The 12952-nt window shown below is 44.0% G+C and overlaps 1 protein-coding gene across 2 annotated transcripts in view; it reads left to right on the forward strand.

Moving 5' to 3' along the window:
- The window catches only part of frmd4a (FERM domain containing 4A), a 392307-nt gene that overhangs the window by 236404 nt on the left and 142951 nt on the right, over positions 1 to 12952 (forward strand). For both annotated transcript variants that reach the window (XM_078552939.1, XM_078552938.1), the window contains exon 6: positions 10743 to 10799. In XM_078552939.1, coding sequence (XP_078409065.1) covers positions 10743 to 10799 — 57 coding nt within the window. The remainder of the gene's footprint in view (positions 1 to 10742; positions 10800 to 12952) is intronic.

Below are 12952 nucleotides of genomic sequence, written 5' to 3' on the forward strand. Positions count from 1 at the left end.
AACCTCCAGATGTTGCACCCTGTTTCAGATCTGTCCATGCTGCAAAATCTGAGGCGACTCAGCGAGCGTGTTTTCCAAGGGGACTGCTGAGAATGATGTTGGCAAGCAAGGGTGAACTGATTTACTAAAATCGCACTGGGGTGGGGGAAAGTCTTCAGTTATGTGGAGAGACTGGAGAAGCTGAGGTTATTCTCATTAAAGCAGAGAAGGTTAAGGAGAGATTTAATAGAGGTGTTCAAAATTGATGGGTTTCAATGCTATAAATAGGGAGTAGCTTTCCACTGGCAAGGAGGGTGGTTAAGCAGAGGGCACTGATTTAAGATAGTTAGCAAAAGAACCAGAGGTAAGATGAGGAGAATTTATTTTATACAATGTGTTGGTATGACCTAGAACGCACTAAATGAAAGGGAAGCAGATTCAATAGTAACTTTCAAAAGAGAGTTAGATAAATATGTTTCAAGGAAAAGTTTGCAGGACTATAGGAAAAGGGCAGGCAGTGAGATTAATTGGGTATTTATTATTCGTTCATGGGATGTGGGCGTCACTGGTTAGGCCATCATTTGTTGCTCATTCCTAATTGCCCTTGAGGTGGTGGTGCTGAGCTGCCTTCTTGAGCCACTACAGTCCACGTGGTGTAGGTACACCCACAGCGTTGTTAGGGAGGGAGTGCCAGGATTTTGACCCTGCAACAGTGAAGGAACGGCCGATATATTTCTAAGTCAGGATGGTGTGTGGCTTGGAAGGGAACTTGCAGATGGTGGTGTTCCCCATGTGTCTGCTGCCCTTGTCCTTCTAGGTTGTGGAGGTCGTGGGTTTGGAAAGTGCTGATATGTCACATTCACAGCTTTGGCACATCCTCTCCGCCTGCAGAGGGGGTTGTTCTCTGTCTAATTATTACTGTGCCTGACCTGCAAATGCTTATAGGTGGCCTGAGAAAATCCCTCTGGTTGTTTGGTGTAGCAACTTTGAAAATGTATTTGTGAAAATCTCCTTGGTTTGGCATTTCTAACAAAATCATAAATACTTCTCATTAAGCGCATCTACAGTGTTGTCATTAATACTGAACAGGGTGTCCACACAGATTCATTGATGATGTCACTATAGATTCATTTATAATGTTACACCAAACTTTGAAAGAGTGCCAGTATAGACTTGATGGGCCAAATGGCCACTTTCCGTGCTGTGCTGTTCTCTGATATGTTGAAACTGATTTTCACTGTGACCGAAGCAATATTTCTCTATGAGGTGGAAAATGTTTATTCTGTTCCTCGCAGTGTCATCCCCTCAACTTGATGAACACAAAAATGCACCAGAATAAACCTGAAAACCCTAGCTATTGAAACTACAGAACCTGGACTAAAATTGCCTCCCTCCACGTTTCAGATTGTGCGTTCTTTTTATCCTCAACAAATAAAGCAGTTTGCTTTTTTTTAAAAAGTACACAAGCTGAGCTCGTACTTACTGAGATAAAAAGCAAAAAACTGCGGATGCTGGAAATCCAAAACAAAAACAAAAATAAGCTCAACGCAAACTGGAGGAACAGTACCTCATCTTCCGACTAGGCACTTTACAGCCTTCCGGACTGAATATTGAGTTCAACAATTTTAGATCATGAACTCTCTCCTCCATCCCAACCCCCTTTCCGATCCCCCCTTTTTTCCAATAATTTATATAGATTTTTCTTTTCCCACCTATTTCCATTATTTTTAAATGTATTTCCATCCATTGTTTTATCTCTACCTTTTACCCCATTTCGATCCCTTCACCCCACCCCACCCCCACTAGGGCTATCTGTACCTTGCTCGTCCTGCTTTCTACCCTTAATGTCACCTATTAGCACATTCCTTAGATAATATCACCACCTTCAACACCTCTTTGTCCTTTTGTCTATGACATCTTTTGGCTATCTCCACCTATCACTGGCCCTCTTTCCAGCTCTACCTCTCCCGCCCCCCCCCCCACCCCCCACCTTAAACCAGCTTATATTTCACCTCTTTTCTATTTTTACTTAGTTCTGTTGCAGAGTCATACAGACTCGAAACGTTAACTGTGTTCCTCTCCGCAGATGCTGTCAGACCTGCTGAGTTTTTCCAGGTATTTTTGTTTTTGTTCTGGTCCTTACTGAGTTCAGTTAGCTGGCTGACATGAGGTTACATCATTCTCCAGCCAGGGAGAGTAAAGTCTGTAAAGTAAAGTAAAGTAAAGAGTGTGCAGACACTAACAGGGCTTAGCCTTCAGCTCTCAAATGCCAGTTAAACATTAATGTTGTTGATAAGACAATTATCCTCTTAGCTCCCCGCTGATTATTACAATGATTGAAAATGAGATTTAAATAATTCACTAACAATCCAGTAAAGTGCTTAGGAACTTTATAAAATTTACATCCTGCTTTAATTCTATTGTAGTCCAAGTTTTGTGGGCCTGTCTCCTTGCTACAGTTTGACTGGTGTAAATTGGCACAGTTTGAGTCACTTTGAAGCCAGTACAATATTATAAAGGATTGGCCTATTAGACAGTGGAGACTTAGGAGTGTAAATGAGAGGTATTTAACTCTTTGGCCCAGTGTATTGCAATCTACGAGGCAACTTGTTCATTCTAAGAGCACTGAGACATGAATAGTGATCTGGGCCAACTAGTAATAGGTTTAAAACACTGGGCATGCAACTACCAGCGATAGTTTTCAAACTGTTCTGTTTGAAGAGTCCGTTGCAAATATTGTTACAATTCTGATATGATGTCTCATGGGACAGGAATGTGAGTCACAGCATGGGCGCTATAGTGTTACGAACATACGAACTAGGAGCAGAAGCAGGCCATTCGGCCCCTCGAGCCTGCTGTGCCTTTCAATAAGATCATGGCCCGGGTTAAATGTATCCTAGGCTGTTGAGTGATAGCAGGGGCGCTGGCAATAATTTCCAATGCCCCTCTGGCCACAGGAGAGGTGCCAGAGGACTGGAGGACAGCCAATGTGGTACTGTTATTCAAGAAGGGTGGAAGGGATAAACCAGGGAACTACAGGCCAGTCAGTCTAACCTCAGTGGTGTGGAAGCTATTGGAAGCAATTCTGAGGGACAGAATTAACCTACACTTGGAGAGGCAGGGATTAATCAAGGACAGTCAGCATGGTTTTGTTAATGGGAGGTCATGTCTGACCAATTTGATTGAATTTTTCAAAGAGGTGACCAGGTGTGTAGATGAGGGCAATGCATTTGACGTAGTCTACTTGGACTTCAGCAAGGCTTTTGATAAGCTTGGGAGACTGATAACAAAGGTAAGAGCCCATGGGATCCAAGGCAATTTGGCAAATTGGATCCAGAATTAGCTGAGTGGCAGGAAGCAGAGGGTGATGGCCGAGGGGTGTTTTTGTGACTGGATACCTGTGTCCAGTGGGGTTCCACAGGGATCGGTGTTGGGTCCCTTGCTGTTTGTGGTATATATAAATGATTTAGATTTGAATGTAGGAGGGTTGATCAGTAAGTTCGCAGATGACACAAAAATTGGTGGGGTGGTAAATAGTGAGGAGGATAGCCTTAGATTACAGGAGGATTAGACAGGCTGGTCAGATGGGCTGATCAGTGGCAAATGGAATTTAATCCGGATAAGTGTGAGGTGATGCACTTGGGCAGGACAAACAAGGCATGGGAATACACGATGAATGGTAGGACCCTGGGAAGTACTGAGGATCAGAGGGACCTTGGTGTGCATGTCCACTGGTCCCTTAAGGTAGCGGGACAGGTAGATAAGGTGGTTAAGAAGGCATATGGGATACTTGCCTTTAGTGGCCGAGACATAGAATATGAGAGCAGGGAGGTTATGCTGGAACTGTATAAAATGCTGGTTAGGCCACAGCTAGAGTATTGCGTGCAGTTCTGGAATCCGCATTATAGGAAGGATGTGATTGCACTAGAGAGAGTGCAGAGGAGATTTACCAGGACGTTGCCTGGGCTGGAGAGTTTTAGTTATGAGGAGAGTTTGGATAGACTGGGGTTATTTTCCCTGGAGCAGAGGAGATTGAGGGGGGACATGATTGAGGTGTATAAAATGATGAGGGGCATAGATAGGGTAGACAGGAAGGAACTTTTCCCCTTGGTGGAGGGATCAATAACCAGGGGGTTTAGATTTAAGGTAAGGGGCAGGAGATTTAGAGGGGATGTGAGGAAGAATTATTTCACTCAGAGGGCGGTGGGCATCTGGAACTCAGTGCCTGAAAGGGTGGTAGAGGCAAAAACCCTCATAACATTTTAGAAGTATTTGGATGTGCACTTGCGATGCCATGACATACAAGGCTATGGGCCTAATGCTGGAAAATGGAATTGGAACAGTTAGGTACTTGTTTGGCCGGCGCAGACTCAATGGGCCAAAGGGCCTTTTCCTGTGCTGTAGACCTCTATCACTCTATGGCTGACCTGTTTGTAGTTTGAATTACACATTCCCATCTATCACCGATAACCTTTGAGTCCCTTGCCTAGCAAGAATCTATCTACGTCTGCTTTAAAAATATTTAATGATCCCGCCTCTTCCACCTTCTGAGACAGAGAGTTCCAAAGTTGTACCACCCTCTGAGAGAAAAAATTCACCCCATCTCTCTCCTAAAAGGGCGACCCCTAATTTTAAAACATTGCCCCCTAGTCCTGGATTCACCCACAAGAGGAAACATCCTCCCCACATCCACCTTGTCAATACCGGTCAGGATCTTGTATACTTCAATTAAGTCACTTCTCACTCTTCTCAACTCCAGTGGAAACAACCCCTTTCTGTCTAACCTTTCTTCATAAGACAACCCGCTCATTCCAGGTAGCAATCTCGTAAACCTCCACTGAACCGCCTCCAACACATTTATATCCTTCCTTAAATAAGGAGACCAAAACTGCGCACAATATTCGAGATGTGGTCTCATCAATGCCATGTGTAACTGCAGCATAACATCCTTACTTTTATGTTCAATTCCTCTCATAATAAAGGATAACATTCCATTAGCTGCCTTAATTACTTGCTGTACCTGCGTACTAACTTTTTGTGACTTGTGCAAGAACACTTAGATCCCTCTGCACCTCGGAATTCTGCAGCCGTTCTCTGTTTAATTAATACTCTGCTTTTTATTCTTCCTGCCAAAGTGAACAATTTCACATTTTCCTACATTATATTCCATCTGCCAGATTTTTGCCCACTCACTCACCCTATCCATATCTGTCTGCAATCTCCCTATGTCCTCTTCGCAACATACTTTCCTACCTATCTTTGTGTTATCTGCAAATTTAGCTCCCATGTCTTCACTCCCCTCATCTAAGTGATTGATATAAATTGTAAAAAGCTGAGGCCCCAGCACAGACCCCTGCGGGACTCCCACTTGTCACATCTTGCCAATCAGAAAAAGACCCATTTATGCATACTCTCTGTTTTCTGTCAGCCAGCCAATCATCTACCCATGCTAATATATTACCCCCTGCACCATGGGCAGAAATTTTAGGTCGGCGGGCGGATGCGATTGGCCAATTAACAGCCAGCCAGCATGAAACGTGCACTGAAATGTTCAGCGCTGCCAGGGTGGAGGCAGGAAGAGGGTGGCCGCTGATGTCAGTGTGGGCGAGGGCAAGCGCTGAATGAAAGCTCCCCTGAAGGCAAAGAGCTGCCTCAGGGAGCTGAAGACCTGAAAAATCAAAAGTGAAGATTTCAGAAACTGATAGAAAGTGCCCATGCATGGTTATACACCACCTGAAAATTTAGCTACTCAAAAGGCTGAGCACAGAAATCTGTTTATATTTTATTTCATTACGGAAACCTCATCCTGCCTGTGGATGACGTTTAAAGAGAAATGGAAAGGCCACTTGGCCGATTCACCAATTGACCAACCATAAGTGTTCTATGGTTCTATAGATGCAGGTCAATGGGATTAGCGGAATAATATTTCGGCACAGACTAGAAGGGCCGAATGGCCTGTTTTCTGTGCTGTAGTGTTCTATGGTTCTATGGTAAGGTTGGACGGGCAACTTAAAATTAAAGACAATTGCAGCTTTAATTCCCTTATTTGGCCTCAATTACCGGCAGACCTGCTTCCAACTTTCACGCGCGTCGACCGACTGAAATGTCACACGAGCGTGGGAGGACATCGGGACACTTGCCCAACGTCACCCCCACGCAATTTCACGTCCAATCGGATTGGGTACGCGCCCATTCGCCAACCTAACATTTCTGCCCTGTGAGCTTTTATTTTCCGCAATAACCTTTGATGTGGCACCAAATCAAATGCCTTCTGGAAATCCAAGTACAGCACGTCTACCGGTTCCCCTTTATCCACAGCGCATGTTGCTCCTTCAAAGAACTCCAATAAATTGGCTGAACACGATTTTCCTCTCACAAAACCATGCTGCCTTTTCCCAATTACCTTGAGTTTCTCCATGTACCCAGCTATAACCTCCTTAATGGTCAAATCTAACACCTTCCCCACAACAGATGCCAAGCTAACTGGCAGACAGTTTCCTGTTTTATGCCTCCCTCCCTCCCTTCTTGAATAGAGGGATTATATTTGCTACTTTCCAGTCTGATGGAACCTTTCCAGAATTTAGCAATTTTTGGAAAACTAACACCAACACATCTATTACCTCATTAGCCACCTCGTTTAAGACCCTAGGAGGAAGTCCATCAAGGCCCGGAGATTTGTCAGCCCACAGCTAAATCAGTTTGCTCAGTACCACTTCCCTAGTGATTGTAATTTCACCAAGTTCCCCTCTCCCTTCCCCCTCCTGATTTACAGCTATTACTGGGATATTTTTTGTATCTTATATAGAGAAGACAGAAGCAAAATACTTGTTCATTTCATCCGCCATTTCCTTATTATCTATTATTAACTCCCCATTCTCACTCTCTAGAGGACCAACATTCACTTTACTCACTCTTTTCCTTTTTAAATACCCTGTAGAAATTCTTGCTATAAGTTTTTAGATTTCTAGCTAGCTTCCTCTCATACTCTAATTTCTTTCTCCTGATTAACCTTTTAGTCATTCTCTGCTCTTCTTTATATTCTGTCCTGCCATTCATCTTTGCGCAGTTATATGCTTTTTCCTTAAGTTTGATGCTTTTCTTAACTTTTTTAGTTAACCATGGATGGTGGGTCTTCCCCTTAGAATTTTTCTTTATAGCAGGAATATACTTATTCTGCATATTCTGAAATATCCACTTAAATGTCTGCCACTGCTTCTCTATTGATCTACCCCCTAGCCTAGTATCCCAGTTCACCTCAGCTAGCTCAGCTTTCATGCCCACATACTTGCCATTATTTCAGTTTAAAATACTAGTCTTCGACCCACTCTTCTCCCTTTCAAACTGGATATAAAATTCAGTCATACTATGGTCACCGCTACCTAGGGATGCCTTTACTCTGAGATCATTAATTACTCCTGTCACATTACAGAATACCAAGTCTGATATAACCTGCTGTCTGGTTGGTTCCAGAACGTGTTGCCCTAAGAAACTATCTCAAAAGCATTCTATGAACTCCTCATCCAGGCTACTACTGCCAGTCTGATTTTTCCAGTTTAGACGTAGATTAAAATCACCCATGATTATTGCTGTCCCTTTATCACAAGCATCCAATATTTATTCTTGTATACATTGTCCTACATTATGGTTACTGTTAGTGGTCTGTAGACCACTCCCACTAGTGACTTCTTTCCCCTAATATTCCTCATCTCCACCCAAACTGATTCCACATCCTGATCTCCTGAACCAAGGTCATCTCTAACTATTGCACCAATGCCATCCTTGATTAACAGCGCTACCCCTCCACCTTTACCTAGCTTCCTATCCTTCTTGAATGTCACATACCCCTCAATATTCAGGACTCAATCCTTGTCATCCTGCAGCCACATCTCCCTAATGGCTATCAGATCATATTTATTTACTTCAATGTGCGCTATCAATTTATTTACTTTGTTATGAATGCCATTCAGGTACAGAGCCTTTAGTTTTGTCTTTTTGTTATCTTTGTAAAATCTAGTCTTGACTATGGGTGTATTCTTAGGTTTTATCTTTCTGTCTCTTCCTGCTATTCGATAACTTTCATTACTCCCGGTTAACAAGGCTGGGGACAGGCAGCCTCAAAATTAACTCTCTATTTACCCTGCTGGGTGAACTCAACATGAGCGGGAGTGGGGAGGTTTGCAGGTTTGAATCAGTCCACCTACTCAGCTACTCCAGGTAGCAGCACAGTGGCAACAGCAATAGTATCTTCCTCTAAGGAGAGGGCGGTCACCCACCTACACTTGCAGGCATTTGAATGTCATGACTTTTTTTCTGGCTGCGAATCTTCCCCTCATGGCTGACGAGGGTTGATGCAGAATACCATCCTGAGGGGATTGCACAGACCCTTTTGACAGAAAAGGCTGACAAGCTAGCAGCACTGTTGTGTTACATTGGAGAGAATGACTTTCTCAGTGGGGTGTCGGCACCCCCTGTGAAGCGCTTTGGGGGCGTTTACCGACACTATCAGTGCTTTATAAACAAAAGATGTTGTTGTTGCTGTCCCGGCTGTGCCTCACGTTGCTGCACCAATGGAGTTTGCAAGCTCGCTGTTAAAGGCTAACGATTTGCCAGCGCATCATGTCTGTCAGAAATCAGAAAGTGAACAGACAGCTAAAGGACATCGTTTTGTGTCACTGTTTTACTGAAATGAGCTACAATGTCCATCAAAGTTTTGGGTGACTATTTTGACAATGTTACTGTACTAAACAATGCAACAACAATAGGAAGTGTTTAATAACCTTTATCATCCAGACAACTGACCATTTCAATCATTATCACAAGAGGAAAACAAGCCTTCAATTGACTGTCCCTTTGGTTAATTTTCACTGAGTAAGTGCTCAGGATGGTAGCGTGTTCTCACCCACCCACCCGCCCTTAGTCTGGCCTGTCCAGAGTTATTGACAACAAAAACAGAATTACCTGGAAAAACTCAGCAGGTCTGGCAGCATCGGCGGAGAAGAAATCAGTTAACGTTTCGAGCCTTCATGGCCCTTCGGCAGAACTGAAGCATAGTTAGAAGAAGGGAGAAATATAAATTGGTTTAAGGTGGGTGGGGGGGGGGGAGGGGGGGAGTGACACATTGAGGGTGTGGTGATTGTGGAGATGAGCAGATAATCAAAAGATGTCACAGACAAAAGGGTCAAAGAGGTGTCGAACGTGGTGACATTTGTCTGAGAAAAGTGCTAATTAAGAATGGAAGACAGGATATTCAAAGTACAGCTCTAGTGGGGGTGGGGTGGAAAGACTAACAAGGTTTTAGTTTAGATTTAAAAATAATGGAAATAGGTGGGGAAAGAAGAATCTATATAAATTATTGAAAAAAAAAAAGGGGGGGGGTGGAAGAAACGGGGTGGGGAGGGGGAGTTTAAGATCTAAAGTTGTTGAATTCAATATTCAGCCCAGAAGGCTGTAAAGTGCCTAGTCGGAAGATGAGGTGCTGTTCCTCCAGTTTGCGTTGGGCTTCACTGGAACAATGCAGCAAGCCAAGGACAGACATGTGGGCAAGAGAACAGGGTGGAGTGTTAAAATGGCAAGCGACAGGGAGGTTTGGGTCTTTCTTGCGGACAGACCGCAGGTGTTCCGCAAAACGGTCGCCCAGTTTGCGTTTGGTCTCTCCAATGTAGAGGAGACCGCATTGGGAGCAACGAATGCAGTAGACTAAGTTAGGGGAAATGCAAGTGAAATGCTGCTTCACTTGAAAGGAGTGTTTGGGCCCTTGGACGGTGAGGAGAGAGGAAGTGAAGGGGCAGGTGTTGCATCTTCTGCGTGGACATGGGGAGGTGCCATAAGTGGGGGTTGAGGAGTATGGGGTGATGGAGGAGTGGACCAGGGTGTCCCGGAGGGAACGATCCCTACGGAATGCCGTCAGGGGGGGTGAAGGGAAGATGTGTTTGACCCTCTGCTGTGCCGAGCTTCTCTGTTTAAAGGGAAAAGCGCCTGGAGTGGTTGTTAATTAAATCAGAGCGATGAAAGAACAATCCTTTGCCTTGTCCTTTATATCTCAGCCTGCGATAATGACAGGGGCCAGCTTTGGGGTGGGTGGGGTCAGTGAGAGGTGAATAACCCAGCTTGGGCAGAGCACCTTATGAATCTTGCTTTACCCGAGAACACTGGCATTTCGTGTGCAGCTGACTGGCCACAGATACAGGGCTAAAAGCAACAAGCCAGGAGATTACAAATAGGATGACTTTTCCCTAAAGTCCTCTGTGAGGCTGACACTGCAGAGTTGGCTGTGGGATGGGTCTGGTTCCCGCATCCAGGAATTAGTGCTTTAGTCACAACATGTACACATGAGTGCTCTTGAATTGCTGCCTGCTCTTTTGTAGAGGACAATTCCATGTGCAGAACCCTCTCTTGGAGGAATGAGGGTGACTCCCGTGGCCTCGTTTTGTTGGCTGGCAAAGTTTTGTCGGACGAGCCCGTGAAGTTTTGTAATCCGGGAGTTGTCCTTTTATCCATGGATTTTTAACAGATTGTCTGAGTGAAAAGCGGGCCCTCTGAGATGAGGTAGAGTTTCACTCGGTTCCTTGCGTCAGTTGTTGCACTATCGGTTTTCACAGCTGAGGCCCTTTTATTCTGAAAGAAAAGTTTCTTTGAAGCAAGGCAGTCCTGAAGGGGGGAGGGTTTGTGAAACCTGCTCCATTAAAGCAGCAAGTGCAACAAGCAAGCTGGTCTTTCTATTTCACTCTTTGAATTTTAACTTTGCTTGTTAATTTCTCTCACAGGAACTGATTGAAGTTGACACTGAGGCTATTTTTGAATTGGCCGCATATATACTGCAGGTAAGAACATTGAAGTTTAGCCTTTGTGTATGCCTGGCGTGCGAAATTTGCAAGTGTTCGGATGCTGTGAGCGACACGTTAAAAAATGGTGAATCAGAAAGTCTCTCTGCCGGTGCTGTTGGGGTTATTAAAATCAAAAGTTGATTGCTGGACATAAATAACATTGAGTGTATCAGTGGAGTGTTGTCTGTCGTTAAGTCCGCACTCAGTGCTGAAACTAACTGTGGAGCCTTTGGAGTAGAATGGTGTAAGTTCACAAAATTGCATCAGAACAGTTGCGCGCGCCCTTCACTCAGTCATCAAATGCAATGTCTCTGTGGCAGCCCCCATTCACCTGCACAAAAACAGTGCAGTAAGCATTGATGAACGGGGTTTTGCATTTTCCAGTTTGATTTCCCCTCTCCTCTTTTGCCCCCTTTTTGCTTTTGTTGCTTTAACCGAGTGAATGAAAGGGTTGCGAAGCCTCGTGAAGCCTCTCCTTGGATTTACCAACACTCTGGCTGAGGCGGTCACAAGAAATCTCAGCAAACATAACCTGCCCCAATCTCATTGTTAACCTGTTTCAATTAATTAGAGTAGGTTTATGGATCCAGCAGGGAAGCATTTGTTCTGCAATTGTTACTATCAAGTGAGCACAACAAATGATTCTTTTCACTGTTCTGTTAGAGGGGGAGAAGAGTGGATAATCAGTTGGAATTTGTGATTAATATCTACAGCTCTACATCAATGTAATTTGAACAATTCAATTCCAAACAAAGCAGGGAATTGGTTCATGGAGTAACTTTCAACAATGAATAGTTGAGCCCTCAAACTTTAATTTGCTGCAATTGCTGACAACTCATCAAACATTAACGGGAAACGTCCACAAGTGTATCTTTGAATTTATGATTTTAACATGTGTTAACAAGCAGAAATGTTAAGGTATCTGCTGAGATGTAAAGACTGAATCAGCTTAAGTTCTTGACAATAGCTCTTTAGGTTCTGGGCTTCTCAAACAACATACTTTTGAAATAACTTATTGTATTGTGGGGGCAGATTTCCATTTCTCACATCTGTCTCTGGAAGATGAACATTTATTCCTGTAAAAGGGACGAAGTTCCTGCAGCTGCTGTGTGTGTGTGAATTTCGAGTTGCATTCTGCTGCTGTGTTAAGCATCGTGCTGAAAAAGGCATCTTGCTGTATAAACCGTCTACTTACACACGAACATACATGTGAAATAGGAGCAGGAGTAGGCCACTCGGCCCTTGCTCTGCCAATACGATCATGGCTGATCTGAATGTAATCTCAACTCCACATTCCTACCCACCCCCGATAACCTTTCACCCCCTTGTTAATCATGAATCTATCCACCTCGGCCTTAAAAATATTCAAAGACTCTGCTTCCACCGCCTTTTGAGGAAGAGAGTTCACTACCCTCTGAGAGAAAGATTTCTCCTCATCTCTGCCTTAAATGAGCGACCCCCTTTATTTTTAAACAGTGACCCTTAGTTCTAGATTCTCCCACAAGAGGAAACATCCTCTCCACATCCACCCTGTCAAGATCCCTCAGGATCTTAAAGGTTTCAATGAATTACTTGTTCCCTCTTTCTCCTTGATCTTTGGATGCTGAGACCCTGATAGTGGGCACAATACACAGCTGACTCCAGAATGAAGAAAATATTTCAAACCCCTTCGATATCTCCCTGCAAGAAACCAGCTCTACTGCCTTCCCATTCTGGCAGCTAGAACCTTCTTAAATGAACCAGTATCCTGACCTCACCCACTCACCCTGGTAACCATTCCATGTTAACCGCCTCTGTGTAAAGAAATACTCAGAGGCCTTTAATATAAACTTGTGCTTCACAATCCTTTTCCCCTTTGTCTTGCTGCTTAGCTATTGCTGGAAGTATCGTTTCAGGTTTACTTTATTACTTATCTCATATGACTAAAGATCGACTCTTAAGACATTTGTTTTCGAGCCATTGGAGCCAGCTTATGTAGTTGTTGCTTAAAGCCCATTCTTCTGACACTAGGGGTCAGGCTCGTTAATTGTCCTCCGCCATACCTCTTCTGCCATGGATGTCTGAATTGGTTGCAGGGCTGCAAATGTAGCCTGACCAGAGCAGTTCACATATTCAGCATGACTTCTGGACCTGTAGAGTGCCTTAACTTG

This window comes from Cetorhinus maximus, chromosome 12 (assembly GCF_964194155.1).
Source record: "Cetorhinus maximus chromosome 12, sCetMax3.hap1.1, whole genome shotgun sequence".
NCBI lineage: Eukaryota > Metazoa > Chordata > Chondrichthyes > Lamniformes > Cetorhinidae > Cetorhinus > Cetorhinus maximus.